General features: G+C 38.9%; 4 protein-coding genes across 7 annotated transcripts; 3 read left to right on the top strand and 1 right to left on the bottom strand.

Annotated features, from left to right (window-relative positions):
• The first annotated feature begins 747 nt into the window (after nt 1-747).
• Nucleotides 748-3,786, top strand: LOC116311945 (ADP-ribosylation factor-like protein 6). Of its 2 annotated transcripts, XM_039599655.1 has the most exons (8): nt 748-1,019; nt 1,386-1,447; nt 1,560-1,628; nt 1,725-1,819; nt 2,189-2,318; nt 2,856-2,911; nt 3,042-3,054; nt 3,349-3,786. In XM_039599655.1, the coding sequence occupies exons 1-8, from the start codon at nt 897-899 to the stop codon at nt 3,380-3,382; spliced, it is 582 nt and encodes a 193-aa protein (XP_039455589.1). In that variant the 5' UTR covers nt 748-896; the 3' UTR covers nt 3,383-3,786. The 2 variants fall into 2 exon arrangements, with proteins under 2 accessions (XP_039455589.1, XP_031585043.1); XM_031729183.2 differs by lacking the exon at nt 3,042-3,054.
• A 52-nt stretch (nt 3,787-3,838) lies between these two features.
• LOC116312098 (F-box only protein 47) lies at nt 3,839-10,673 on the bottom strand. Its single transcript, XM_039600352.1, has 11 exons — nt 10,570-10,673; nt 10,183-10,392; nt 9,685-9,846; nt 9,479-9,555; nt 8,987-9,061; nt 8,608-8,636; nt 7,993-8,108; nt 7,489-7,638; nt 7,157-7,299; nt 6,325-6,484; nt 3,839-4,423 (listed from the first exon to the last, which is right to left on the bottom strand). The coding sequence occupies exons 2-11, from the start codon at nt 10,376-10,378 to the stop codon at nt 4,323-4,325; spliced, it is 1,209 nt and encodes a 402-aa protein (XP_039456286.1). The 5' UTR covers nt 10,379-10,392; nt 10,570-10,673; the 3' UTR covers nt 3,839-4,322.
• Nucleotides 10,674-10,750: 77 nt separating this feature from the next.
• Nucleotides 10,751-16,590, top strand: LOC116311947 (claudin-14). 3 transcript variants are annotated; one of them, XM_039599653.1, is made up of 5 exons: nt 10,751-10,774; nt 12,179-12,382; nt 12,883-13,350; nt 14,731-14,987; nt 15,956-16,590. In XM_039599653.1, exons 4-5 carry the CDS (start codon nt 14,754-14,756, stop codon nt 16,394-16,396), a joined length of 675 nt encoding a protein of 224 aa, XP_039455587.1. In that variant the 5' UTR covers nt 10,751-10,774; nt 12,179-12,382; nt 12,883-13,350; nt 14,731-14,753; the 3' UTR covers nt 16,397-16,590. The 3 variants fall into 3 exon arrangements, with proteins under 3 accessions (XP_039455587.1, XP_039455588.1, XP_031585044.2); XM_039599654.1 differs by lacking the exon at nt 10,751-10,774 and having other exon boundaries at nt 12,154-12,382; nt 13,021-13,350; XM_031729184.2 differs by lacking the exons at nt 10,751-10,774; nt 12,179-12,382; nt 12,883-13,350 and adding an exon at nt 14,110-14,538.
• A 3,511-nt stretch (nt 16,591-20,101) lies between these two features.
• On the top strand, nt 20,102-26,473 carry LOC116311955 (high-affinity choline transporter 1-like). Its single transcript, XM_031729195.2, has 8 exons — nt 20,102-20,423; nt 20,707-20,820; nt 21,232-21,387; nt 21,555-21,703; nt 22,003-22,146; nt 22,373-22,526; nt 24,292-24,509; nt 25,504-26,473. The coding sequence occupies exons 1-8, from the start codon at nt 20,240-20,242 to the stop codon at nt 26,155-26,157; spliced, it is 1,773 nt and encodes a 590-aa protein (XP_031585055.2). The 5' UTR covers nt 20,102-20,239; the 3' UTR covers nt 26,158-26,473.
• Nucleotides 26,474-27,054: the final 581 nt, after the last annotated feature.

The raw sequence follows: 27,054 nt of genomic DNA, 5'->3' as shown, positions 1-27,054 counted from the left end.
CCTCTCAGTGAAGATAACGTGATTTAACAAAGCTCAAGGACTAGGCTCTATCTCTCTAATCTGTGTTTAAGTTATTGTCAAATGTATGTGACTTTTCTCTTTAAACTAGACAATTATCCTGACATTTTACAAGTTACTGATAACCAAAAGATGGAGCTGTTGGACCACTCAGCAGCTTCAAAACTGTTATATGAGAAGATTAAAATATTAACTACTTAGAAAATAATGAAAAATAAAGACTACGTGCATAATTTTCAGATTGGGTACGCTATATACTTTCTGCTGAGAGGTATGCTCATTCTGAATATTAAGTTAATTAAAATTTACATTTCAGGTCTTAGAATATGCTTCTATATGAGAATAATGTGGCCAAATAATGTGAAATTTTAGATATCCTATTTTTCTGTATTTTTTTCAACTACAGTATTCTCTAACAGATGGATTTAATTAGATTGTAAAGCACGACAGACTGAGTTTGGCTGCCGTCATTAAGTGAGCAGAGGATGCTGATGATAAACTGCTGTTGTTTGCATGTGTTTTTGCACCTTCAAGGGGGGCCCAGATCTGAGGCGGGTGGGGGCCTCCAGAGAGGTAAAGCGTTTGAGTAATAAATCAAATGCATCAGGCCGGGGGGCCTGGGAAGCTCCATACTCCTCATGATCAGGTCGCCGGGTGGTTCACCGAGCTTAATTCGTCCTAATAGGATTACCTTGCACAAGCTGGGATGCCCAGGGAGCATCTCAGCTTGCAGCTCTATTCATGGCATGTACTAGGAACATTCACGGCTATGTTTATCATTATTTTTTGCTAGTCTGAACACATTTAATTCCCAGTAATCAGACCATCTATGGGGTGATGTGTTGAAAAATTAATTGGCATAGCATCAGCTGAGTGTAATGGGGTTGTTGGATAAACTGACGGGCTGGCTCGGCCTGAAGAAGAAAGAGGTCAACGTTTTGTGTCTTGGACTGGACAACAGCGGCAAAACTACCATCATCAACCAGCTCAAACCACCTAATGTAAGTTCATAACTGAGCTTCAAGAATGAGGTATTTTGATATCTTTTTTTTAAAAGTGGAACTGAGAGGCATTTGTGTCTATAGTCCTGTAGGTACAGAGGCTTCTAAGACATGTAAATCTTTTCTAAACACCTGCTAATTTGGTAAACACGCTGTACGAAGGCCTGTCACAATCTATATTTCGCTGCAGTCCTTCACTGGTTGCTTGTTTTCAGCATTCGAATCATTTAGGCCCATTGTCAGAAGAGTGGAAACATGTTAGTCAGGTAAAGCCCGTATTGCACTTTAATTATACTATTTTGTTGTTGACATACTTTTGCCGTTACTTGTCTGTTTTTGTGTGTTTGTGCTCGGGGATGAATGCAGACACAGGCACAAGAAATCGTCCCAACAATTGGTTTCAACATCGAAAAGTTCAAGAGTTCAAGGTAGAATGCAATTCCGCAATTTTACAGCATATTCAAAATGACTAATCCAGCAGTTTTTTATGATGTTAAGCTGTCTCTTTCCTCCTTCCTCTGCCCTCCTTTCTGCACGCAGCCTGTCCTTCACAGTCTTTGATATGTCTGGGCAGAGCAGATACAGGAACCTGTGGGAGCATTATTACAAGTAGGGCACACAAACGTGAACAACAAGCCTTTTGCTGGTCAGATATTCAAACTTTCAAAACTGACTCCGTATATTTCCTTCTCCTATCTTCTGTAGAGAGAGCCATGCTATCATATTTGTCATTGACAGCAGTGACAAGCTGAGAATGGTTGTTGCTAAAGAGGAGCTAGACACTCTTCTCAACCATGAAGGTACACAATCTTTGTTTTTAGACACATTTTCTACACAATTTAGTTTGTCCGGTTATAAAAAATAAAACAAACAGTATATAACTGATGCAGATTGTGTGTACAACTTGTTTAAAATGCCTGCATTAAGAGGCCAGTTGTCTAAACCTAGTTAAGTAATATTTGCACCATTCATTAAAAGCTTGAACTGATACATTTTAGTGGCTTTAATCTAGGTAGCATCAAGTAAAGTGATCATATTTGAAGATATCCTGTCCAAAATCTAACAATATCAGTAGTGGAATTAAAAACAAAAAATCCCTCCTAAAAACTTTTTTTTCTTCTGGCTCTTAGATCACTAAAACTGGTCTTGACATTTTTTTTTCTATGCAGATATCCGCAGCAAAAGGATACCAGTATTATTCTTTGCTAACAAGATAGATCTGCAGGATGCAATGTCTTCTGTCAAGGTCTCACAGATGTTGTGTTTGGAGAACATCAAAGACAAGCCCTGGCACATCTGGTAATGTATCTGCCACCCTGAGTTCACCCTGCTGAGAAGTAGCACATGACAAGGTGCACAATGAGCTCACCCGAATTAAACCACACCTTCAGAGACACTGTTGGGGATACTCCCACTGGGTTTAAATCTGGGACTCTCGTAATTTGTTACCAAAGTCATTCAGGTGTTTGTAGTCTTCGAGGAAGTGCCCTTACTGAACAGAGCCAAGTCTCGTCACACCCCTATCTACTCCATTTTATTCTCCCCAAGTTACAGCTTGAAATCTTAAATAAAGATAACGTGGACCGTTTGTTCCCCAGCCACTTCCTGTTTATTTGATTTGTCTATGGTTCATGGGTTAAACATTACTGAGGGGCACGGCAACATGCCATCAGTGCATACGTGTATGTGTGTGTTCCACCTTGTCTACTCATTAGACAGATGGCAGAGTGATGGATTAAAAGCTTGACAGCTTTAAATGTCCAGGATCCAAGAAAAGTCATGAGAAAGTGAATGTGTGTCACAAGCAGATTAACTCCTGGACATCTTATTTTTCAGTGCCAGCAATGCTATCAAAGGAGAGGGCCTTCAGGAAGGGCTGGACTGGCTACAAGGTAACATGTCTGTTTAGTAAACTTAATGAAAATGTCATACTGGGCCCAAAGAGAAAGAGGGTCGGAAAATTTAAATGTCAATACTTTCTGCATCTTGTATTAAGTGCTGTTGTTTTTTTCATACCCTTAGATCAAATTGCACAGTAAGTATAATTGTGCTTTATTGTTGTGATGGTGTTATAAAACTGTGATTGTGATTGTAGAATGTATTTCTCTGGATGGGAGGCCAAATTAAAACACTCTCTGGGAAGTAAATCCTGTCTAAATCAGACCTTTCCTCCACTATGTGTTGTATTCTGTGTTCTGTTTCCATCCATAATCCTCTGTAAATACCACAATTAGCTGATTTTCTGTTTATTAAAAGTTACCTTGTTAATTTTTGTTTCCACACCCCTAGACAAAAAAGCCCAACCACAATTCTGTTTTCCTTTTGTCAGATCATTTGAAAACAATGAACACATGAATGACTGAAATGGCCATGACTACGGACAAAGGGGACATGGTAACTGGATCTCACTCATCATCTGGAGTATTCATCACACTTGATGTTGTAGGCCTTAAACTTAAATATCAAATAACCTACAAATTCCTGGGCACGCAATAACTCTAAGATCTATTTACCTTTGGGAAAAAAAGAAAAATATCAAATATATTCTGATTATTTAAAGCACTCCCTGATAGATTTCCTTCTTATATATCATTATGAGCACACTCTGTAAACTAAAAATTATCATTTATACTGTTTCTGTATACAGTAACATTTTTTTTATTGAAGCTGCTTTTTTATTGACACAATGCTTTCTTAATTACATCCTTTTTTGAAAACGCTATCAATGCTGAATATTGCACTGTCTAATAAAAGCCTATTTGCTGAGTGTACGCTGTGTTTGTAGCAGACGTGATACTGCTGGAGAAACAGAGACAAAATCAAAAGTGTAAATTCCACTTTAATAAATTAGAAGCACAACGAACCATTTAGTCAGTATCACACTTACATGCCGTGCGAATAAATAAACTGTCAAATAAATAGTCTTAATAGTTAAAGTTAAATAACCTTACTGTAATGAATAAATATTAAATAGTATAATAAAAGTCAACTTCAAAGCTGTTTTAAGAACAAGATTATAAAACTTTGATACAAATATTTGTATAAATAGTGATACGATCTGAACAGCTATTCAAACAGATGTATGTTCAATCTGCAGGTGAAGGTTCAAATCCACCCCCAGCTTTCTGAGCACCATGGCAACATCCTTTTGTTCAAGTCTGTCTAAATCTGAACTGATTTGACAAAAACCCGTCACTCTCTATCATTCAGTTCATTCATTAAGCCCTTTCATTATTGACATTTATCTCTTCCCATGTCTTCCCTCGCTCCTCTGCATCTTGTCACTTTTAATATGCATGATTCCTATCTGAGGAACATGTGAAGAAATTTAGTGTGGAAGTGAGCACTGGAGTCCAGAAGGATACACAGGGTCTGGAAAGTCTCTCTGTCATCAAAGTGGTTCCCTGGAAAGAGATAAAGGCATTACTGACTTTCTATATCAGTCTAAATATGCTTCAGAGGTTCCTCTGTGGGGCTGTAAAGTGGCTGCGTTAAAAATAAATAATGTGGGAAGGGAACTACTGGTGTAAGGGATACAATTATATTAAATACACGTTCAGTATGCTGGTGAGTCTAGAAATGTCACTCTACGGCCTTTATTTAAAGCTACTGCCCGATCTTTTCAGTCCAGTCCATTCATTTCATAGCAGGGATTAATCCACACTTTCGGAGAGTAACAAGCGGGTCCCTCCAGATGTATTAGAAGCCATTAACACTGGTGGAGCAAAATTTAAAGGTTCACACAAGGATTTGCTGTAGGAGGGAAAAAAAGGAGGTGGAAACACATCCATCCCACCTGTAAATGTTTTCACTAAAATAAGGAAAAATAATAAGTTCCCTGTAAATGCCATCTGTCTGAGCTGTCACAAGTACACAGTCACACACACACTTTCAAAACAAGCTGCTCCACACTGCAGACAAAATCATTTTCTCATCTACACCTTAACCATGCTTACACACACCCTTACTGCAAATGTGTTTCCTCTTTTTATATGAATATATTAAGTTTCTTGTTGTACATTTGAACATTTTTAATTGAGCACATTAACTTCCCAGTCTATTTGAACACAACATGGGTGGTACAGGGTTCATGGATGCTTGTTACTGTAGTTTTCCCAGTGCTGCAGTTTTCTGCTGTTCCTTTATTCGATAAGGTTAAAATGACCACATCACATCATGGAAATGTTTTTAATTTTTTCTTGAGAGCTTAAAATAATAAGGCAACTGAACTTTAGGTCACCTCTTATCCAAAAGGCTTCTTCTGTACTAAAATCAAATGGTGAAGAGCCCCACAAAGTATTTAAAGTGAGGATTTTCCCCTTTTCAGGTGGTCCTGAGGGTTGTTGACCCACTATTGATCGTGTGAGTCATCAAATGAGCCGAGGTGTGGAAGAAATGTGTGAATTATTACCATCACTGGGGGTTAAAAGTGAAACCAGTGTCAGACTTTGCCCGACCCCATCATGTGATCTACTGAGGTCACCTGAGGCAAGGTGTGAGTTGGGGTTGAGACGCCTGAGGATGGATCTTAAGGCTGCATTGTTGCTGGCTTATAGCTGGTGTCCTAAGCAACCACCTCTGTTCAATTACAGTCATTCACAGTGGACATGGCCTCCTTTACTCCTCTCCGAAACCATCTATCTTCTGATGTTCAAAATGTAAACATTAGCATCTTCGAAAGTCTCCTTTGTCCTTTAAGTGTAGGTGTACTGCTGAGTCCTTTGTCCGGTTGAGGTGGCTATCCTATGTCTGTGGAGCGTGTTTGGGAGTTTCCTTGGAACAAACCAGTGGGGTTTTTTTAACTTGGACAATAAAAAGTCTTTTCACTGTAGTTGTGAACTGCCACTATATAAATAAAATAAATAGAAATGGAACCTCGCATGACCACAAGCCTTCACAGTGGGATGTCTTGGTCCACCTTTTATATACAGTCTATGGTTTTTCTCTACCCATTAAGGTTTCCTTCAATCCATCCATTTTCTTCTGCTTAACAGAAATGTGGTCATGTTGGCAGCAGGCTCAACAGGTCATCCTAAGCGGACATCCTTTTCCTCTGCAATGTTTAGCGATTCTTGCTGGAGAGCCAGAGACACTCTTATATAATGTCTCCAGCAGGTTCAGAGTCAACCCTTGGGCCTCTTCCTAGTGGAGTTTACCCAGAACACCTCCAACATTAAGAAACTGTATTACAACACGCTATAGAAACAAAAATTAGTTTGCATGCAAAATTACAAAAGGATCAGGTCGACAGCTGCAGCGATGCTGTCCGCCGTGCTGGACAGAGAGCTAAGCTACGCAACCTCACCTGCTACAGAAAACTCAAAGAATTCCCGGGTGACTTCTGAAAATGTGTTTTCCAGTTGCTGGATGAAGTAGAACTTTTCCGGGGGCGTATGGAAGACCTTGCAGATCTCCTGCACCAGCTTCACCGCCCAACTCATGTGATAGCCGTCCTTTTCACACACCTAATGTGAAGGCACAAGAAGAACACACTGAGTCAGTCTTGAATGATATAATGTTTCTGCTCTTCCTGTAATGATAAATCAAAATAAGCAAAAATGGTTAGGTAAGATATTTTCAGTGCTGGGAATAAAACATAAAATTCAATTGGGACATGTTAATAGGGACAACACTAATGAGCTCAAACACATATATATTAGAGTTGCTACTATTCCCCTATGGGGAAGATACAAAATAGCCAATCAATATTAGGACCATGGACAGAGCAAGTGATTCCTTTTGCTGTTTTTTTTTTTATAATATATAAGAATATTGTCCTTATATATTTTCTGTTGCAGTACAAATAAGGTGAATTTGGAGACAATTTTTAATTAAATTACATAAGGGAAAAATGATCAGGGAGTGGAGATCACTAACTCAGCACCCCAAAGCAGAAAGGTCTTACATTTGAACCTCGGCTCTTGTTATTTTTTCACACGGGTTTCCTTCTAACGTGGCCTTTGCAACAATGGCAAGCTCGTCCAAAACTTGCTATACCTTCTGTCTTACACATGCTGGTTCTGGCTCAAGCAACTGCTCATTCTCAGTTACAAGGCAATAATTTTCTAATATACCAAATTTAACTATAAACGAAGTATAAATACCTGAGGATAAAAGCAGGAAATTATTTCTCTCACCAGTATGATGTAGATGATGATTCTTGAGATCTCAAGGAGTCGTCCATTGAGAGCCTTGCTGGCCAGAACAGTGTAGCAGAGATTGCTGCCACAAAGCACCAAAAGACGAGCTACATTCTCCACATGCCACGGATGAGGAATGACTGGAGACAGCAAGGAAACAAATAGCCAGCATCTACAATCACTTGAGGGAATCTATATGAGATTTTTCTACTTACAATCATTAAACTGAAATGTTTTACATGGATCTGAAAAACAGATCTTTTATTCATCTTATTGCTTGGGAATCTGTAACTCCCAGTGTGCATCGCTCTCTTATTCATCAAACGTACCAATGAGCTCTTCCATGATTGTGATCATCGAGTCAGTACTCCAGCCTTTGACTTGTAGGTTGCCAAAGAGCAAGAGGATAGCCTTGGCTAAGTGCCACAGAGCATTGTGAGGAAGCCCCCTCTCCACCAGATCCTGCCAGCTGAGTGTACCTGCATGAAGGAGTACACCTCAGTTATGTATCATTAAATACTGCACACTACTTTAACAAACAAAAATGACTATGTTAAATGTCAAAAATTGTATTACACCAGCATAACCTACTCAGGTCTCCTGTGCCACCTCACAACACTGAAAGTGGTTTTCTGGTTCTCTAATTTTTATGTTTGTTTAAAAAATAATTGCTGACACTTTCTCTGGAGCAATGAGCCCTTTTTCAGGTTAAAACATGCCAGAATTTACAAAGCTGTACTGAAAATAACAGGATTTTTGTTATGATTTTAATATGTTTCCATAATGTCGATACTATCCAACTGCATTAATATTTCAGTAATACGTTATCTCACCCTCAGGCAGCAGAGGACCATAGAGGATGAACAGTAAGTGGGCCTGGCTGACCAACACCATGGTCCAAAGAACCAACAGGTCTTCAGGCTTAGTTGCATCAGCCAGAAATGACACTCTGGCTCACAGGCCGAACAAGGAGGCGCTGATCAGAAATGCAGCCAAGAGGCCCATGGTGACTCTGGACGAGCTGCAGAGATCTACAGCTCAGGTGGGGAATCCCAAAAACTAACCTGCACAAAGTTGGCCTTTATGGAAGAGTGGCAAGAAGAAAGCCATTGAACAGAAAACCAAAAAGTAGTTTGCCAAGCAGCTGCAGCTCCTGATACCACTTCACACCTGGAAATGGACATACAAACTTATCCATAGCTCCCAAAGACTATCACAAAAGACACAGGCTCAGCAAGAGGCTGTAACTGAACATAGGAGCTTTAGCCATGGATTGTTCTCAGCATCATATTTCTGCTTTGTTCTCTGGATAACTCTGGAACACACACACCTGGTTTTGCAGTGATGACTGCTTCAGTTTTTTGCTGCAGGTTTGTGAGATCACAGAGGAAGTTGAATTGTCTAGGACAACGACCCTATCATATTGGTTCACTCTGGAACACACACACTCCAGCTCATCCCAGCCTGCAATCAGAGTCTGTAAAAGAATCAATAAAATACCCCTCAATAGTTCTATTTCTTTTTTACAGATATTTTTTTAACACCAAGCTGAAAAACTAAAGACAAAAATTAATCATACCAAGCTAAAGATTTCCTAACCTAAAGTACTGTGTTTTTCTCTTACTGTTTATGCTATTATTACTACCTGAGCAAGACTGCCTGACTGTACAGTAACTCTAGGGTGAGATCTCTGTAACATTGTTATAGTCTTTGTTGCTAAAAAGTTTATCTTTCGCATGTTATCACATTTTGGGGCTCTGGTTGGTTATTTCCTTTTATTAGATTCAGGTTTCATAAACATGAGAGTCGTTACATGAGGGTCTTCACCTGGAGGAAGACTCCAAAGCTGGAGAAAGCAAAGCAGTCTGGTGCTACACATTTCTCCAACATGAAGCAGGGAATCTGAAACACATCAAGACAACAATAAGAGAGGCTTTTTTTCCACAGATATAAATTGGGATTGCAAATATAAAGTTGTTTTTTTTAACATACTGCATAAACTTTTGTGCAATAGCAACATTTCATATAAGTTTAATACATGTAGACAAATTAGGACCATCATGCTAAATTATATGTAATATTTTACTGCCTGACATCAAACATATAATTAGTATTAATCAACCTGTTAAAATGCCACCATGTTATGCTGCATAAAACAGCAATACAATCAAAGTTTAATTTTTTTTTTAACTTTTGCAACACATTACAAAAAACAGATGTATCGTTGCCTTCACTCAGGAAAATTAAAAATAAATGTAACTCATTTAAAAAGTTACAGTATTCTGTTTTAGCCTGACATCTCACCTGCCCCTTTCTTACCTGTGAAAGCTTGCTAAAGATAAACTTTAACCTGTCCTTTGTGGGTAGCAACAGGGTACACCTCTTGAACAACACACCTAAGACATCAAACACGAGGTCACATTACCATTCGACGGTATGTTAAATAGTAGCTGAGCCTGTCAGAAATACCTGTGGTACCTTAAAAAGCAGCAAGATGAGCTATAAAAAACAAAACACTGAAATACCGAGGTCTCTGTAGTGTCCAGTGGTGGATTTCTGTTCAATGCGGTTGGAGTGGTGAAAGCTTTGGAGGATCATTTTATTCTTCCAGGCCACAGTGGAGATGTAGTCTGCAATATATCTAGTAATTTCCTTTGATACCATGCTGAACACACTGATCTCCAGCACTGAGAAAAACACAAACACATTTTCATCGATCAAAAATGCAATCCCAATTAAACTGTAACTGTAAAAGTTAAAACAACCCTTTTCTAAACAGATTACATCAGGACATTCCAGAATGGAGCTATTATTGCATAAAGTGTTGTATAAGTAGTGCTTAAAATTACACATAAAGACACATAGTTACACATATATGTTGGTAAAAGCTTTTGTACCTCATATAAATTATACAAACAAAAGTTCTGAGCTGTACCCAAAAGCCCCTTACAAAATAACAGAGCTCCTATTATATATTAACTGGGGGACAGTGTTACAGGTACAAAATAATAGGTGAAACTCACCAGACAGTTTGTCTAGGATCATGTCAAACACCTCTGCAGGGATCCTGCTGAAGAAACTGGTGCAGCTAGTGGAGCACTGGCTGCGGGTCATGATGGTCCTAGAAGGTGTGGGCCCATTACGGTTCTTCTTGTAAGGCGTCTGTGTCCGTGAATACTTACTAACATCTCTCAATGTCTTCCCTCTGACCATTGTCATCGCTGGCTAAGTGACTGTCAAAAAGATAAGCAAATATGACTGGGAAACACTAGGCTAACACAAAGTCAGCTAACATAGTTAGGTAAAAGTAACTCATAAAAACTACATTTTCATCAACTTTGAGCCTCACAAGAGTCACAAATTCAGACACAGAGTTAACAGGGCTACAAGCTGACATTACAACATCTTACCTGTGCGTGAATAGCAAATCCTGGAAGTAAAGGTATTGGCAGCTAATGACACATTAGCAGACAACGGCGCGAAACTGCCCCCTCTCTCTCTTTCCTTTCATCTGTGCGGTAGGGATGGGAAAATATTTATATCCTTAAGTTACAACACCTTTATATATATGTTACTAAATTAAGGCTAAAAAGAAAGCAAATGTCAGCACAGACTGTAAGTAAATCAAACGAAAAAAGAAAAAAATAATAAAATTCCTCACTGAAAAACAGTAGCAGATAGCTAGTTGTAGCTAATAGCTTGGTTAGCTGTTATCCCAGAAAGCCATAGAGACTTTTCCTCTATGGTATTATTAAATAATTAAATAAGGTATTATTAATGTTTAATAATAGTAAGATAGTTGTTAAATGATACAGTCAGTCCTTTTATATATATACATATATAGCTTTTAAATAGCCTATATTCAGTTCCAGATTTTATGTATGTTGTGTGGCATTGTTCCATTACCCTATTATCAAGCCAGTAGACCCTGGGTGTCAAATATAAGGCCTGGGGACTCGAATTGGCAAAGTATTGTAGCAAAAAGTAATTTGTGATGTCTCTATGTGTTTTGTTTTGGGGGGGTAGTATGTTTACTTGTATTAGTAAATTGACTTATGAAGACTAAATATATACATATATATAATAAATACATTATCTCACTATATACTAGTGAGTTTTTCAAAATGCGTCCACGGTAAAAATGAAAATAAAAAAATGTTGATTTACATTTTCTGTGAATTAACAGAAACAGTTTGGGGTACCAGTACTGTTTCTGTAATTTTACACATTTCTTAAAATTTAAGCCCAACAAGTCAAGTCATGGTGACAAATTTCATTTTTTCTCATATTAAGATATCTCAAGGATTACATTTGTAGATAAACCTCTTTGCACTGACAGAAGGACGAGTTTCACTGGTCCATCACACTTAAGATCAAAGTGGGAGGTATGTGGGCCACAATGTAAAATAGGTTAATATCCCTGATATAGACCATATTCACAACAGACATTTTAAAATGTCAGGAAAGCAAAGTGGTTTTATGTTAGTTTAGGTGTGGTCCAGTGCTAATCAGAGTTATCATTTTTTGATGCTAATTAATTGTAATGCTTTGAGAAGCCACAATGTTTGCAGTAAATACAGATGTGTCACCTGAAAGGCCCTGTATGACATCCACACCAATGCTTTTTTTCCCATTATGGTTTGCTGATAGAATTTATTGACCTCACTTAACTCCCATTATTGGTCCAACCAACCTCAACCCCCGTATCAGCGGTCTAATCAGCCAAATGGCCAAAACACCTGTGTCTATGTGTGTGTTTTGTGCGTAAGCAGGAGCTTTTAGATATGTGACTTTGTAGGCTGTTTCGTCATTAATCCACATAAAGTATGTTGACAAAATATGTGTGGCACAGGCAAGACCTCTAAAGACTTAAACCAGTTTAAAAGAATGGCCTGTACTACACACATTACCCTCTAGCACTTTGTCCAACAAACCAACTGTGCTCAGCTGCTAATCACAGGATTATTCTGCTTAACTAAGATTATTAAGTGTTCCACATTCAAATGGCGTCTCCCACAGGCAGACCTTGGAGAGGATCATCTCTTCACTATAGAGCTGTCACAGAGAGTTGTATGAAGGGCCCAGGGGACAGACTGGGAAAATGCTCTTGTATACCAAGAGGATGTCACGCCAGGTTAAACTTGGGACACAGAATGAGGAAAAGCAAGGAGAGAGAAGCTCAAACTTTGATGAATTCACCAGCATTTCCTGGATTGCCCTACAGTATGTACAAGTGGAGTTATTGTCCACTAGTTTCATTATTATTCATGTTTTGTTTTCAGGTAACTTTAGTTTGAGTAGTTTCAATGGTGAGTTTGCTCTTTTCAGTTGAGGTTTTTTTTCTTTGTTTGTTTCAAACATTTTAGTTAAATCTTCATTACTTTCTATTATTAATTTTATGTAGGCTGCAATACACAGATTTATATGAGCCAAAGCCTTCTCATGCTGGTAGTGTTGACTAAATCTAAATAAATTCGCTGTATGTTTTTTGTTTATTTGAGGTAGCTAAATTACATCCACGCATTGTTTTAATTTTAGTTAACTAAAATTACCTAATGTGCAAGTCATGTATTTAAAAAGAGTCTTAATTGGCTGCAGCTTTGTTTTGTCTCTTTAAATTGCTTATAATAGCAGTTAATAAACATTAAGCACTCCTCTACAAGTTTGTTGTTGGATTTAATTCTGTATTCATTTATTCTTGTTTTTATTATTATTATCAACAGATCTGTAGGTGCAGAACTGATTTACTGAGACAAAAGCAGCACAGCCAGCGAAGACAATGTCTGTTCTGTCTGCCTCAGCTTAGCAGCGCTGCCCTGCCTCCAGGTCCACATTTGACATTGGCCCTGTTTATCTGTCAGGAGCAAGAAGCCAGCAGCGGACTGTCTCTCATGTCATCTCTGACATGATGCTGCCGACACTGACAGGGATAATGCCGATGATGATGATGATGATGATGAAGATGATATCTAAAACAGGCCTGTCACGCAGCTGACAGTCCTGCAACGCACAAACACAAACACACATCCACAGATTGTTTGTCCATTAAGACAAGAGCAGAAACAGAAGGAGCTGGTCAATGTGGAGTCAAAGGCCCTGTTTATCTGGAGGTTCTCCAAGTACATCTCTGCATCTCAGGACGAGTATACCATCTGGACACCTGTGATGATAGTCCTGTAGTCCCCTTATTGGTGAGTATTTAAATGTGGAGACTGTTAAGTAAATGTTAGAAGTACAGGTAAGGCTACGCAGCAGTCATGGAGTGTTTTATATTGTAAGTATTGCAGTGTGGTTTGCAGAGTAGTCAAAAACTAAACTGGGCTAATTTCAGGGCAAGCAAATTTGAAACAAGACACTTGTCACAGCTTTGCCTTTGTTCCCATTGCTTAATTGTTATGCCTTCAGCATAGTCAATCATTAAATAAGGACAAGGAAGCTTGTGTGTATGTGATATTTTAAGAGGCTCCGCCAGTGCCAGGTCTAGCACTGAACAATAATCAGGCTTCATAAACAGCTTCTGTTCTCTGAGGAAGTCAAAACAATGGGTCTGTATAAGCACAGTTTGGTCTTTGGTGTGAAACCTAAAGTCAGTTTTAGTCATGCCGGAGCAAAAAGGCACCCTTAATTAATAGTATTGTTTGTCCGTTTATTTACCACATTGTATTATTCAGAGACATGAAGTCTAGGGAACAAAAGTAAATGATTAAGCATGGATGTTTTTTACCTTTTCACACTTTTCAGGTAGGGGATCTGTAGTTGTAGCCTACAGCTGAATGTTATGGTGTTTTTAGGGCTCAGCATGCATTTGCAAATGTAAAACTAAATGCCAAAGGATGTCAGGTCAGAAATTTTCATTGAAAAATAACATAATTTGGCCAGTTATTACAACAGCAGTCACTGCTATCCTCTCTTGTCACAGTTTGGGGCCCAGCGGCTGGAGGCTCTGTCAGCAAGTCGTTCAGTCCTTCGCTTTCAAATACCCTGCAGAGCTGTGAAAAATTTCAAAGTTAGTGGCTTATAGCGGTGCTTCTCAGCTTGGGTGGTTTCTGTAAATGTTTAATTTCCTCTCTCTCTGCCTTCTTGAGGGGCGGCGAAGAGCTTAACAAATAGACTTCTGTGGTTTGCCCTCCAGAGGAGAGCGTTAAACAGGTGAAGCTGAACACCGCACTCATTAGTTACACATGCAGTCACCTGCCACTCACCAGAGACGGATGCCAGAATACTGAAAGTTTCCACAGCTATTTGTGCCCACACTCGGGAGAGACACTTGAGGAATGACTCAGACTCTGTGACTGGATGTGAGCTCAGTGGAATTACTGTACTGCTGGGAACTGCAGCGATAAGAGGAGTAATCCAGCCACATTTCAGCCTGCGGGACAGTCAGTAGTTTTGTTCTGAAAGTTTTCTTTTTAAGTGGCATGTATTTAAATTGGTTTATGTTTGCCGAGTTTTATGAAACCTCTGAATCCAATGCAGTTGTCATCTTGTTTTAAGGGACATTGAAATGCTGCTGAGTTTTACTAGAGTTTATACATTTTTACTGATGGTAATTTTAAGCTTTGCCATTTCAGGATCTCTCTGAAAGGAGCCGATCATGGCCAGCATGGCACTTCAGCTCCTTGGCTTCTTCTTAGGATTGCTAGGGTTTGCAGGAACTATAGTTGCAACCCTGCTCCCTCACTGGCGAAGCAGAGCTCATGTGGATGCTAACATTATCACAGCCACCGGGTACATGAAGGGCCTGTGGATGGAGTGTGTCTGGCGCAGCACTGGTATTTACCAGTGCAAGCTGTACAGATCTTTGCTGGCGTTGCCACCCGACCTGCAGGTACTACACGAACATCAACATGTAGAAAAATGAAAAGAGCAGAAATCTCAAAACACATATAGGGTGGTTATTTTATTTATTTATTTATTTTTTCATAGTATGTTACCTGAAAACCTGCTGAAAACCTTATTAGTCGATCATTATGAAGTAAGCATCTTTTTAAAAATCCTTTTTTGGAATTCTGACATCTCATAAACAAAACCAGTTACTAACCTATCATATAATAATATAAAATCATTAACTTCAATTCATTTGATAGCAACCATGCATGTTAACATAACTCTGTGACTTCAATACACAGCTTAAATTAGCATGCTGCACAGAAACTTTATAGCTATATGGTTATTTTCCACCTTTACACCCAGTTAGGCGTTTACATTCACAATGAACAATTTAAATATAAAGTTTTCAGTTGTCATTAATTATCAGTTTAAATGCTAATGAAAACAATACTTATAGCCCAACTCATTAGTACATATTCACTTTTAGAATAAAGGTTTAGGATGGGAAGGTAGGTGGAAGGTCAAGAAGCTTAGTAAATTCAGGACAGGTTCTTTTAAGGACTCTTGAATATTAAATATATGTTGCTTCAATCACTTTACACTCCTGGATTTTATTAATATAATAAGTACATTATACTACATATATATATGATATTAATATATTATTATATATTAATATCATTGAATATATTTTCTTATGTGAGTTTTTAGTCATATTGCTGTTATTATTAAACTCAGCATACTCACTATTCAGAAAAACCTACATAGTCTCAATTTAGTTTAATGTGTTGGATATTTATTAATAGGGACAGACAATAACTCTTAATATAGGCTAGAATAGGAGTGTTTGCACTTATTAAAAAGCAGTATATTAACTGACTGGTTCATTGCCCAGACCTGTTAAAGTAAGAATTCGTTTATAGTCCAAAGTTTAATAGTTGTCTACTGTTTCCCTCTCCACATCAGGCTGCCCGGGCGCTCATGGTAATCTCCTGTCTCACCTCAGTCCTGGCATCTCTGGTCTCTGTAATTGGGATGAAATGTACCCGCTTCGCCCGGGGTTCGTTGATTAAATCTCCCCTGGTCCTGAGCGGTGGGATTTGTTTTCTTTGTGCTGGGCTTCTTTGCCTGGTCACCGTGTCCTGGACCACCAATGAGGTCATCAAGAATTTCTACAACCCATTAATTCACAGTGGAATGAAGTATGAGATCGGACTGGCTGTGTATCTCGGATACGCCTCGGCCTGTCTCAGTCTGGCCGGGGGAATGGTGCTGTGTTGGAGCAGCAGTGGAGACAGGTCACGGCAGAGTCCCCCCCATACGCAGAGGGGTCAGTCATCACATCTTCCCCCTGTCTTCAACAACTTACATCCGCCTGCTCCACCCTACAGGCCCCCAAGGCCCTGAAAGGCAACCATGCTCCTTCGCTTTGCTCCGCTTCCAGCAGTGGCTATAGGCTCAATAACTATGTCTAAGACTAAGAGGAATACTGAAACAATAACTGTGAGACGACATGGACCCTTTTTTCAATATTTTTAATTTTTATGTCCTGCGTACCCATAAAAGGATATCAGCTGGAAAAGAGAAGGCCCCCATAATGCTAACATAAACAACCTAGAGCCTTGGCTAGTCTTATGAAACTTTAACCCTGTAAGGCTTTTCCTATGCACCTGAAGGACCAGAAGGTGGCAGTGTTTTGCAGGAAATCATCACAGAAAAGACGATATAAATCATATTCCATGTTCTTTGCTGTGACTCTCATGTTATTGGATCATTTATCTGGCCTTCTTCCTAGATGGGATTTAACTCTTTCTGAAAGGCAGTTCCCTTTAAAGAAAAAGATTTTATGTCAGTACTCAGTGTTTGAAATCATTTTCATGACACTGAAAATAAAACCTGACACTATAAGTTGTCTAAATATGTGCACTAGTGTTAATAAATGATTAAATGCTATATTATTACTACTGTAAGCATTCTCTGATGAAAGGGACTGGAAAAGGCTGTTGCAAATTTATGATCACAAGTGACATTTTCACCTTAAACCCATGTTTGTAAAATAATAGATTGTTAGAGGTTTAACACCCAGAAAACCTTTTTTGTATGTGTTAAGTACCAGGCCTGCCTGTGAAGCTCTATTAAAATATAATTTCAATGTTTTTTTGCCAACTTATTCTCAGATTTCCGTAAATCTTGACCAAGCCACTGGATGGCGACAAAGGTCTTTTGAAAAGGCATCCCAAACCATTTTTGAAGAGCTGCTTGTATTTATTTAGTCTACCTTGTTTGGTGTACTGCATAGGACACCAGTTGCATCGCAAAATCTGAGCACTTTTTTTTGTCTGAATGGCTCTGACATATTGTGAGTCATTAGCCATATATGTGGAATTATTACCACCTTGCGGAGCTTTTCTGGCTGTCTGCCTACTGACATGTAACACTGTGGACATCTTTCTGAGGCTTATTAGTTGGAAAACCCTCCAATTAGAGCTGCCCTCTTTCTGGCAGGCTGTCAGACCAATGACTGTATAAAAGAGCCACACAGGCACTAAATGAGAGGACATGTCACGATTCAAGGAAGTGACTTATCTTATTTCAGCAATCAGACTAGTCATTGTCATCATTTACATCAATTAGATAAATTACATTATGAATTAACGGGAAAAAATCTATTTAATGCCATAAAACTATAAGATTATTTACATTAAACCTTGTTGAACTGCTCCAGAAAAAGGGTTAAATTGTATATCTATAGGAATTATTTGCTTTGAAATCACAGGTTAAAACATGAACTGTACATTGAGTTGGGCCAAAGATTGGTTGCTGAGCCAAAATGTGTTTAAATGAGCAAAACAATATGGTAATTTTAGGATCCTGGGCATCTGCAAGATATATAAAAACTCTGTTTTGAATTTATATCAGCTCAAACTTATATTATTTTGTTAAACAGGATAACTTTATTTCCTCCCTCATTAAAAAATTACAAATTTAAGGCACTTCTTACATCAGTGAAAGCCTTTCTTGATGTGTGTGCAATACAGGCTTTCCCTGCTGTACTGCTGCTTTCACGTGCACATGTTGAGCTCAGCTTTAACATCTTTTTTTTTTTTTTAATTAAACATCTCAGAGAAGTACTCACCAAAGCAAATACTTTTTTTAAAGGGGGCGGTTTAAATATGATTTAAACCACATAGAAATACGAAATGTTAGTTCAGCACCATGGACAGCGGAACTGGGTTCCTTCATAGGAAATCTTTAACAGTAATAGATCCCGGTGCAGGAAGGCGATATAATAAAATACTGTAACTATGCTGCTTCCAAGTGTCTAAAAGTTTACTTCAACATCATGTTGATCAAACGCACGAACTTGCGAGTAGATTGATGTTTTTGGACGAAAAGGGGTCAGAGTTGAATGTGTAATGCGGACTTATAAAGTGGAAATTAATCCTATGTACGTGGCTCACATTCTCAGCATCACTGCCATACAACAAGCCTTTGCAGTAAAGGCGCCTTGCCTTAATCATCAGCGAGCGAGGACCTGCGCAAGATCATAAATCAGGCCTGAAATGTAACCTGGCAAAGTAAAGGTTTCATCTATTGCCAATATGATATTATGATATTGGAAAGCTTTTCCGCAGAGGTTGTGCGTCATGCCATTCTCTATTAGGTGCTATTTTCGTCCTGCCCTGGAAGACATTTATCCACCATCTACCCACCCTGACAGCACCCAATAAACCCACCACTCCCATTCATCTCCACCCCTCCACCCACCTCCAGCCTCTCCCCCTCCCTCGCTTGGTCCGTCTCCCTCTCTGGTGCCGACGAGCATTTGTGATTTAAAAAACAACATAGTTGAATGGTGTTTGGTCGTCCAGGAGGATTACAGACTGGCACCGCAATATATCACAAAGATAATTTGTCCCTTACACTTTTTTGAATCTACTTTTGGAGTCCCTGCTCTTGTGATCTATTTAGACCCGTTTTTCCAAAGCAAAGGTAAGAAAATTCTATTTTGCAATAATTTTACTAAAATGATATGTGGTTGCCGAATTTTACTGCATTAACAATTGATTTAAAGAGAGCTCAATAATTCAACACCGGCCTCTTGGCACCATGGTGTCAGCGCAACGGGGAACCTCAGGTTTGAGTTTGAGCACGAACCTCATCAATGCAGCTGTTTTTATGAATCTGTTGGAAAACGGACCGGATTTTTTCCCCAATGCATCGCCATTACAAAGGAGTGCCCGACTTTTGCGCACAATAGAGTTACCAGAAACATGCAAATGTGGGTGCACATCTTTGGAAGCGTAAAGTTGTAAATGCGTTGTTTTTTTTACTTACTTAAGTCAAATGACCGAAAAGAATATCTGTAAATGAGGGCGCATAACGCGTGTAAAACACGTTCAGCTGTTGTGAAGAACTAACTAAAGTAACACTAATAATGTGCGCACTCTTGGACTGATACCACTGGATCGAGTTTACATCGTTTCTGATTCCGATCTGTTGATTTAGTTACACAAGCTGGAGTCCCTGCTGGATACGGTAAGATTCATGGTCGCAGTATTTCCGAGCAGGAATTTGCAAATCGGTTATTTTATCTAAAATATAGTTTAACCTGAGGAGTTTAAACGAAATTAGCAAGTATATATAAATGTATTACTTGTTACACTTTCACGTGTACTAATTTAAACTTTGACATTTAGTTAAAAAATTATTATCATCATCATCATCATTATTATTATTATTATTATTATTGGGAAAAAATGATTAGTTGTTCAGGCTAATATAACTCCGGTTAACAAGGCGCATTAAAACTGTAACAGCTGAATATTTGCAGTAAGCGTGCATGTGCGCAGAAAACCTGAAAATGACATTTGAAATACTTTGTAATTTCTAACGGCGGTGGAAGCACTGGGCATCACTTGGACTTAGCCAGTATTACATCCGACAGACTGAGGATAAAATGCTTCTGTTTTGTTTCTTTTAAGAAATGTATTTGTCACACATTAGTGTTTTCAGGTTGATTAAATTGATAGCTTTTGAAATGATGTTCCATGTAGTTGCAGTTACAGTTTGTCTGCACTCCTTAAAATGTGTTTCTGCGGGTTGGGATTGTGTGTTTTTATTATTTCTGACAAAGCACAAATGTATCATTAAAAAGCTTTTTCTTTTGTTTTTTCACAGTTTTCTCCATGAGTATCCAGTCCGCGCGCAGCAGCACTTGATCTCGGCGGGGAAGCGGAGAAAAGGAAGATGACCATTCACGTCGAGGGTCTCGTGGCTATCGTGCTCTTCTATGTCCTGATTCTGTTTGTGGGGATCTGGGCTGCGTGGAAGAATAAGAACTCTGGAGTTGGCGAAGGCATAGATCGGAGCGAGAGTATCATGGTTGGGGGAAGGGACATCGGCTTGTTCGTTGGTGGATTTACGATGACCGGTGAGTCTTTAAATCTATATTTCTTGGTGTCTGTTCGACGGCAGCCACGTGCGCATTTTGTCCAATTTTCATACCATACAAGGTCCAAAAGGAGAAAAAAAACAACAACTTTCCATTGACTAGGGTCTTCCGCTCCGTCTTTTACGCACAGATTGCGCAGCGGGCAGAAGTAGAAATTTCCATCACAGTTTTCAACATTATACTCATGCAGTTCGGAAAAATTGAAATGCATATTTTCTTTTGATTTGTTTATTTACAAATAAGTTTTCTTCTTCTTTTTCAGCCACTTGGGTGGGAGGGGGCTACATTAATGGAACAGCAGAATATGTCTACCTCCCAGGTTTCGGCCTGGCCTGGGCACAGGCACCCTTTGGTTATGCTCTCAGCCTTGTAGTAGGTAGGAAACCTAGAAAAACTTGGATAAATATATCTGCTTATAGCTAGATTAAAAAGGAAAAGAGTTGCATCACCTAATGTAGTTAATGTAATGTAGTTTTAATGTAGTTAAAGTTCTTTTTGCCTAGAAATGAATATGCTTTCCTATTTTTAAGACAGAAATTCATTTACATTAAATTCATATTGATATGATATTTAGGTGTAGGAAGACTGATATTTGTGCCATTGGTCTGATATTAAAGTAAATGTAAATTTAAGCTGTGTTGCTGAAGCATATAGAATTTGGTCTATTCATTAAGGTTATTATACAGCATCAGCACACTTTACGTTAAGTTAGTAGTATTGTACAACTTTCTAAAATGCTTCTCTTGTGCTTTTTGTCTGCCTTACCTCAACATCTGACATCACTCAGGGGGCCTTTTCTTTGCCAAACCCATGCGATCACGTGGATATGTGACCATGCTGGATCCCTTCCAGCAGCTATATGGAAAAAGGATGGGTGGTCTGCTGTTCATCCCTGCACTCATGGGAGAAATCTTCTGGTCTGCAGCCATTTTGTCCGCTTTGGGTAGGCATCCCAATGGATGAGATCGTGAATCTCACCACTTTAAATCTAATCTATGCTTTACAATATACTGCATTGTATGCCCAAACTCATTGTGAGTGAAACATCAAGTTACCCAGATTTTAGTGAATTTTTTTTTTCTTCTTCACTCTGGTTATATTTCCATGCAGGTGCGACTCTCAGTGTGATAGTGGATATAAATATCAACATGTCTGTGGTGATCTCAGCACTGATAGCCATCTTCTACACACTTGTTGGAGGACTTTACTCTGTTGCATACACAGATGTGGTCCAGCTCTTCTGTATCTTTCTGGGTTTGGTGAGTTTCGGAGCTACTCAACCAGCAGCTCTAATGATTTTAGCCAATATTTAAACCAAATCTTCTAGCAGTTCTACAAAATTTTTAAGTCATAACTTTAAAATAGATATAAATTTATACACACAGAATCATATCAAAACATGAAATTGATAAAAGCACCTTTTGTATCAAGAACACAGGGTAAAGTAGAACTTGATTTCAACAGTTAGATTTTGAAATGCTATAAAAATATAATAATTCAATTTTTACATTTTTTATTGTATTATTGTTACATTATGATTTTCTTCTTCTCCTTTCAGTGGATCAGTGTGCCTTTTGCTCTGTCCAATCCTGCCGTGTCAGACATCGGTGTTACAGCCAAGAAAACAATCTATCAATCTCCTTGGCTCGGGAAGATTGAGCCCGAAGACAATTGGCTCTGGGCGGACAACTTCTTTTTGCTTGTAAGCCATAACTTTTATCTGAAGTTTCACCAAGAGACAGTATATAACTCTAAAGTCAATTGCAGACACACTTTCACTGAAGTCCAAATAAGAGACCCATTCATGGCACATAGCATTTAATGGTTTCTTAGTACTGAAATGGAGTTCTTCACTAGAAACAAAGAGATTCACAGTATTTTTTTAGACTGCTGATTGTAATGCATTGGTTTGGTGTTTCTGTTTCTAGATGTTGGGGGGGATTCCCTGGCAGGTCTATTTTCAACGGGTTCTTTCTGCTTCTTCAGCTACCTACGCCCAGGTCCTTTCATTCCTTGCTGCCTTCGGTTGCTTGGTCATGGCTGTCCCCTCTGTCCTCATAGGAGCTATAGGGGCTTCCACTGGTAATAATACACACAGAGACACAAACACAAATATGCACCCACAGGTTAAAATGGGGGTCCCATAATATTTTAATAAACTGAATTAGATGAGTTGCAGAAACAGTTCTTTTTTTAAACAGTGTACCCAAGCGTAGTATATATAATCCTTTCTTTAAGCGGTAATGGAGCTAGCTGTCATTTGCAACCAGATTTACAAGGACAACAAAGACAGGTAGAAGTACGAATCACTATACAGTGCCACCACTGCTTTATATGCACACACGCTGTTATGTCTGGACTGCAGCTGTTAAATCAGACTTTTTAGGCAAACACATGCTAATCAGAGACTAATCCAAGACTGATGTGCACACGCACAGACATACACAGTGATTAAGCAGTAAATGAAACATCACAAGACAATTGAAACATCCAAGAACCTGATCCTTTATTCAAACGGGAAAGTGTGATCAAAGAGAGCACCCTGGCTTCATGGGGTTGTTTACACCCCAGCAGCCCTTTTCTTTTTTCAGATGTGTAAATGCAGATGTATACAGTGTCTGGAGGGTAAACAGCAGACGGATGCTGTCACTACATGCAGAGGAGAGAGAGCCATCAGACCATGGCGATTTAGTGAATATTACATCTGAAGAGGAGCTAATTAATCTGGTCCATCTGAAGCCGTTCCATGTATAACTGGCACTAATCAACCACTGCCTATGAATATCTGGGGATGGGTAGAGAAAGACATAGACTGTGTACCTCTTGTGGAGGAGGAGGAGGGCAAAAAATAGTAGAAAGAAGGTTAGGGTAAAAGAGAGAGTTTGTAAAACAAGTGGTGTCAACTTGTGAGTGAAAAAAAATATTTTGTGTCTAAAGGAAAGGTAGAAGGAGAAGAGAGAGGAAGATCACCTGTCCTGTATATATACAGTAAATGCTATGGTTAATTTGAGGATTTTTTTTTTAAAAACTTTGATATAAACCATAGTCGTCTGAATGCTGGCTTAACAAAGATGAGGGTATCAGTACAGCTAGCGTGCATGCATACTTTTGTATCTAATAAGTTAAGCATAGACTGTCAGAACTATTGGCTCCCTTATGATGTTAACCATTATCAATGATTAATCGACAACAGTTAAATGCAATTAATCAACATAATGTCCATAATTACTTAATACTGACTCATATGCTTCCACGGATCATTAACAAACCAGTATATTACCCTCGTCTATGTTGAACTGGGGTCTAGTTTTCAGTCAGTATCCAGTTTAATTCGTACTATTATTACTGTGGCTTTGTTTATTGTGTTTTGACCAACAGCAGATTGAATCTGTGCAGCTATGAAGGCACCTAGACACATTAAGGCCTTTTGTTTCTCAGCTTTAAAGCATGTGTATCCACTGAGAGCATTAACTTTTTTTTGTCTGAAAAGCTACGGGATCAAAAATTGTAATAAAGAAATCCCTACACTTAAATTTCTGCAGGGTGGCCAGAAAAGAAATGCTATTAATCTTAAAATGCGAATGTGTGCCAGGTACAGTTTGTTCAGCTTTAGTAATGTTGTGTTACTGCCTCATGCAAGGCACTTTCTTTCTGTTTTTTGTTCAAACCAATAATTAAGACAAATGCTGATGACTGTTTTTCTAATTTAATACATAGATAATCTTGACAGTTGAGTGCAAAGATTGACTGGTTGGCTGATTGTTTCATAAGAGCTGTAATAATAAGCTGTGACATTTGCATTGTTTACAATGATCAATTTTTAACTGTTTCTCATGTCCTGATTCAGACTGGAACCAAACTACATATGGTTCCCTCCCTCCAAAGGATAAGGATGAGTCAGACATGATCCTTCCTATAGTGCTTCAGCACCTCTGCCCACCGTACATCTCCTTCTTTGGTCTGGGGGCTGTGTCAGCTGCAGTCATGTCATCAGCAGACTCATCCATACTCTCAGCCAGCTCCATGTTTGCCAGGAACATTTATCAGCTCGCGTTTCGGCAGTCGGTAAGAGCAATATTCCTAGCACACTCGTACGTCTGCACAATTTCAGCAAGTGGTTCCAAACATCAGTCAGCCTATCGATAAATCAATGTTATTTTCATACGAAAAAAACAACAAAACAAGAGCCTACAGCAGAAATTATATGTGCACTTTATCGAATTTGTTTAATACCCAAAACCACACATGAAACCTCAAGATGGAAATCTTTGTAAGTTGTTTGTGTAATAATTATTTGTTAGATAATGTTAGATGGTTAGATAATCTGCTAAATTGGTCCCACTGAGATTTCCTGCTATTCATTCCCATCACATTTGTAACAGACATTAATTTTCAGAATTGTGAAGATTACTGTGCATGCTAATACTGTGCAAAAGTCTTAAGCCAACCTGCTTTTCTTTATACTTTGGTAGGAAAAAATATATTCAGGCATCCTGTTATTGTACTAACAGTGTATTTGGGAGCATTGTCATTTTAAAAAATGAAAAATGAAACAACTGCTAATCGGATGCTTGCCAATTTTCCGAAGATCCCCCACACCACTGGTTGAAATGCAAACCCAAACCTCTGTTGTGTTGTAAAAGTGGCTGCAGACACATATTTATACCTCTCTTCTGGTTTAATTTGAACATAATAATTATGATTGGAGAGAAAAAATAAATAAAATTTGGATTAATCACTCGATAAGACCTGTTGCCGTTGATTTTAAGATCAAATAGTGCCCTACAGTGTTGTTTTGTTGTACCACTGAGCTCACCTTTTCTCATCATCCAGTTTCCCTGAATAATAAGAGTATGGAGAATTAAATGAGTGAATAATTTCAAACAGAACCTACATCTCCAAGCGCTTTCGTATCTAAGTGCAACCTCACATGGACACTACTTCAGCTGTAGGCTCTAATCTTTTATCTGAACTGACTTTCATTTAAGTTAACACCCTGTTCCCCTCCAGTTGTTATGTTTCTGTCTTTACTCTTTTATCCCTTTCATCTTCCTTACAGGCCTCAGATCGGGAGATTGTTTGGGTGATGCGCCTCACCATCTTTGTGTTCGGAGCTCTGGCCACTGCCATGGCATTGTTAACAGGATCAGTATACGGCCTTTGGTACCTGAGCTCTGATCTGGTCTATGTCATCATATTCCCCCAACTTCTCAGTGTGCTGTTCGTTAAGGGCACCAACACCTATGGTTCTGTGGCTGGTTATATCTTTGGTCTTCTGCTGCGCATTGGTGGGGGGGAGCCCTACCTCAAACTACCTCCATTCATCTATTACCCCGGCTGGGTGACCCAGGAGAAGGTCCATCACCTCACTGGAGATGTAGAGCACTTTATCCAGCAGAGGTTCCCCTTCAAGTCTGTGTCCATGGTGGCATCCTTCTTGGCCAATGTGTTTTTTTCTTACCTGACAAAGTATCTATTTGAAAGTGGTATGCTGTCACATAAGTACGACTTCCTGGATGCTGTTGTTTCCAAGCACAGCAAGGAGATAATGGACAAGGCTACACTGGTAAGCAACCATGATAACATAATTCTTTCAGAGATGGCTCCTGTCAGGCAGGTCTTGGGTGCCTCACTTGCTGGGACCTTTACCAACACGGAGGTCCTCAGTGATGATGGGGCATCTAGTCCAGAGGCTTTTCACAATGAAGATTAGACATTTAAGGCACAAAGTAAACTAGAACCAAGGAATGTAAAGAAGAAGGAACAGTCAAAAGAGGCATCAATATTCTTCAGGAAAATTACTACTGCCACACTGGGAGCCAAATCAACAGAGCATCTGCTGTGGCTTTCAAGTGACTCCAAAAGTTTCTGACGGCAATATGGTGCCTCCTTCTTTTTTGAAATTCCTTGCCTAGAAACAGCAAACAGACTCAATCACCTGTGCAAATCATTCCACACTCATTCTTGTGTTTTCTTATCATGACTCTGTGAAACTTTAACCATTTTCATTTAAGTGCTGCTATAGTGATCGGAGGAACTTTGGATGGATGTACAGTGGGCCTTTATGAGCAAGTCTACAAGGATTTGTTGTGGATCATGAAAATAGTGCAATATCTAACCAAGAAACTGTGTCCACATCTACAAGTCATTATACAAAGCATAATATACGTAAGTTCGTTTACATGCACCTGACAACTAAGCTTTTATCATACTTTGAGTTTCATCTTAGAACAACTTTATTGATAGAGCAATAATATTTTTAGGATCCACATTGTACAGCTAGATAGATTTTACTGAATTTGATTTTTACCATGTCTTGTTTAAACCTGAAGACCAGTAGATGTTTGCAAGTTTTATGTTCTGTTTTCAGCTTAGATTTAATCTTCTTGCTGAAGTCCATAATTATATGACCAAACCGTGACTTTACCAAATAGAAGATACTGGCTAAATCAGCAAAATCCCAAACAGCGTTCCATTAAAACATTTTTTTCATTCACTGCCAACACTTAGCAAGCTAACTACCATCTTTGTTGTATTGACAAGATTTCACTAAACAAAAGAGATCAATGAGTAAGAGCATAAGAAGAATTCATTGGGGGGGGGGGGGGTT

The sequence above is a fragment of the Oreochromis aureus genome, linkage group 16 (genome assembly GCF_013358895.1).
Source record: "Oreochromis aureus strain Israel breed Guangdong linkage group 16, ZZ_aureus, whole genome shotgun sequence".
Lineage (NCBI taxonomy): Eukaryota > Metazoa > Chordata > Actinopteri > Cichliformes > Cichlidae > Oreochromis > Oreochromis aureus.
This window is presented reverse-complemented; position numbering and strand designations above follow the sequence as displayed.

Coding starts and splice junctions, on each gene's coding strand:
- LOC116311955 (XM_031729195.2), top strand. CDS start 20,240: ATGACCATTCACGTCGAGGGTCTCGTGGCTATCGTGCTCTTCTATGTC. Junction 21,388..21,554: donor AGCCATTTTGTCCGCTTTGG/GTAGGCATCCCA, acceptor ATTTCCATGCAG/GTGCGACTCTCAGTGTGATA. Junction 22,147..22,372: donor CGGACAACTTCTTTTTGCTT/GTAAGCCATAAC, acceptor TTCTGTTTCTAG/ATGTTGGGGGGGATTCCCTG.
- LOC116311945 (XM_039599655.1), top strand. CDS start 897: ATGGGGTTGTTGGATAAACTGACGGGCTGGCTCGGCCTGAAGAAGAAA. Junction 1,448..1,559: donor GAAAAGTTCAAGAGTTCAAG/GTAGAATGCAAT, acceptor TTCTGCACGCAG/CCTGTCCTTCACAGTCTTTG. Junction 1,820..2,188: donor CACTCTTCTCAACCATGAAG/GTACACAATCTT, acceptor TTTTCTATGCAG/ATATCCGCAGCAAAAGGATA.
- LOC116311947 (XM_039599653.1), top strand. CDS start 14,754: ATGGCCAGCATGGCACTTCAGCTCCTTGGCTTCTTCTTAGGATTGCTA. Junction 14,988..15,955: donor CGTTGCCACCCGACCTGCAG/GTACTACACGAA, acceptor TCTCCACATCAG/GCTGCCCGGGCGCTCATGGT.
- LOC116312098 (XM_039600352.1), bottom strand. CDS start 10,378: ATGACAATGGTCAGAGGGAAGACATTGAGAGATGTTAGTAAGTATTCA. Junction 9,556..9,684: donor TGGACACTACAGAGACCTCG/GTATTTCAGTGT, acceptor TTGATGTCTTAG/GTGTGTTGTTCAAGAGGTGT. Junction 6,485..7,156: donor TCATCATCTACATCATACTG/GTGAGAGAAATA, acceptor CCTTCACATTAG/GTGTGTGAAAAGGACGGCTA.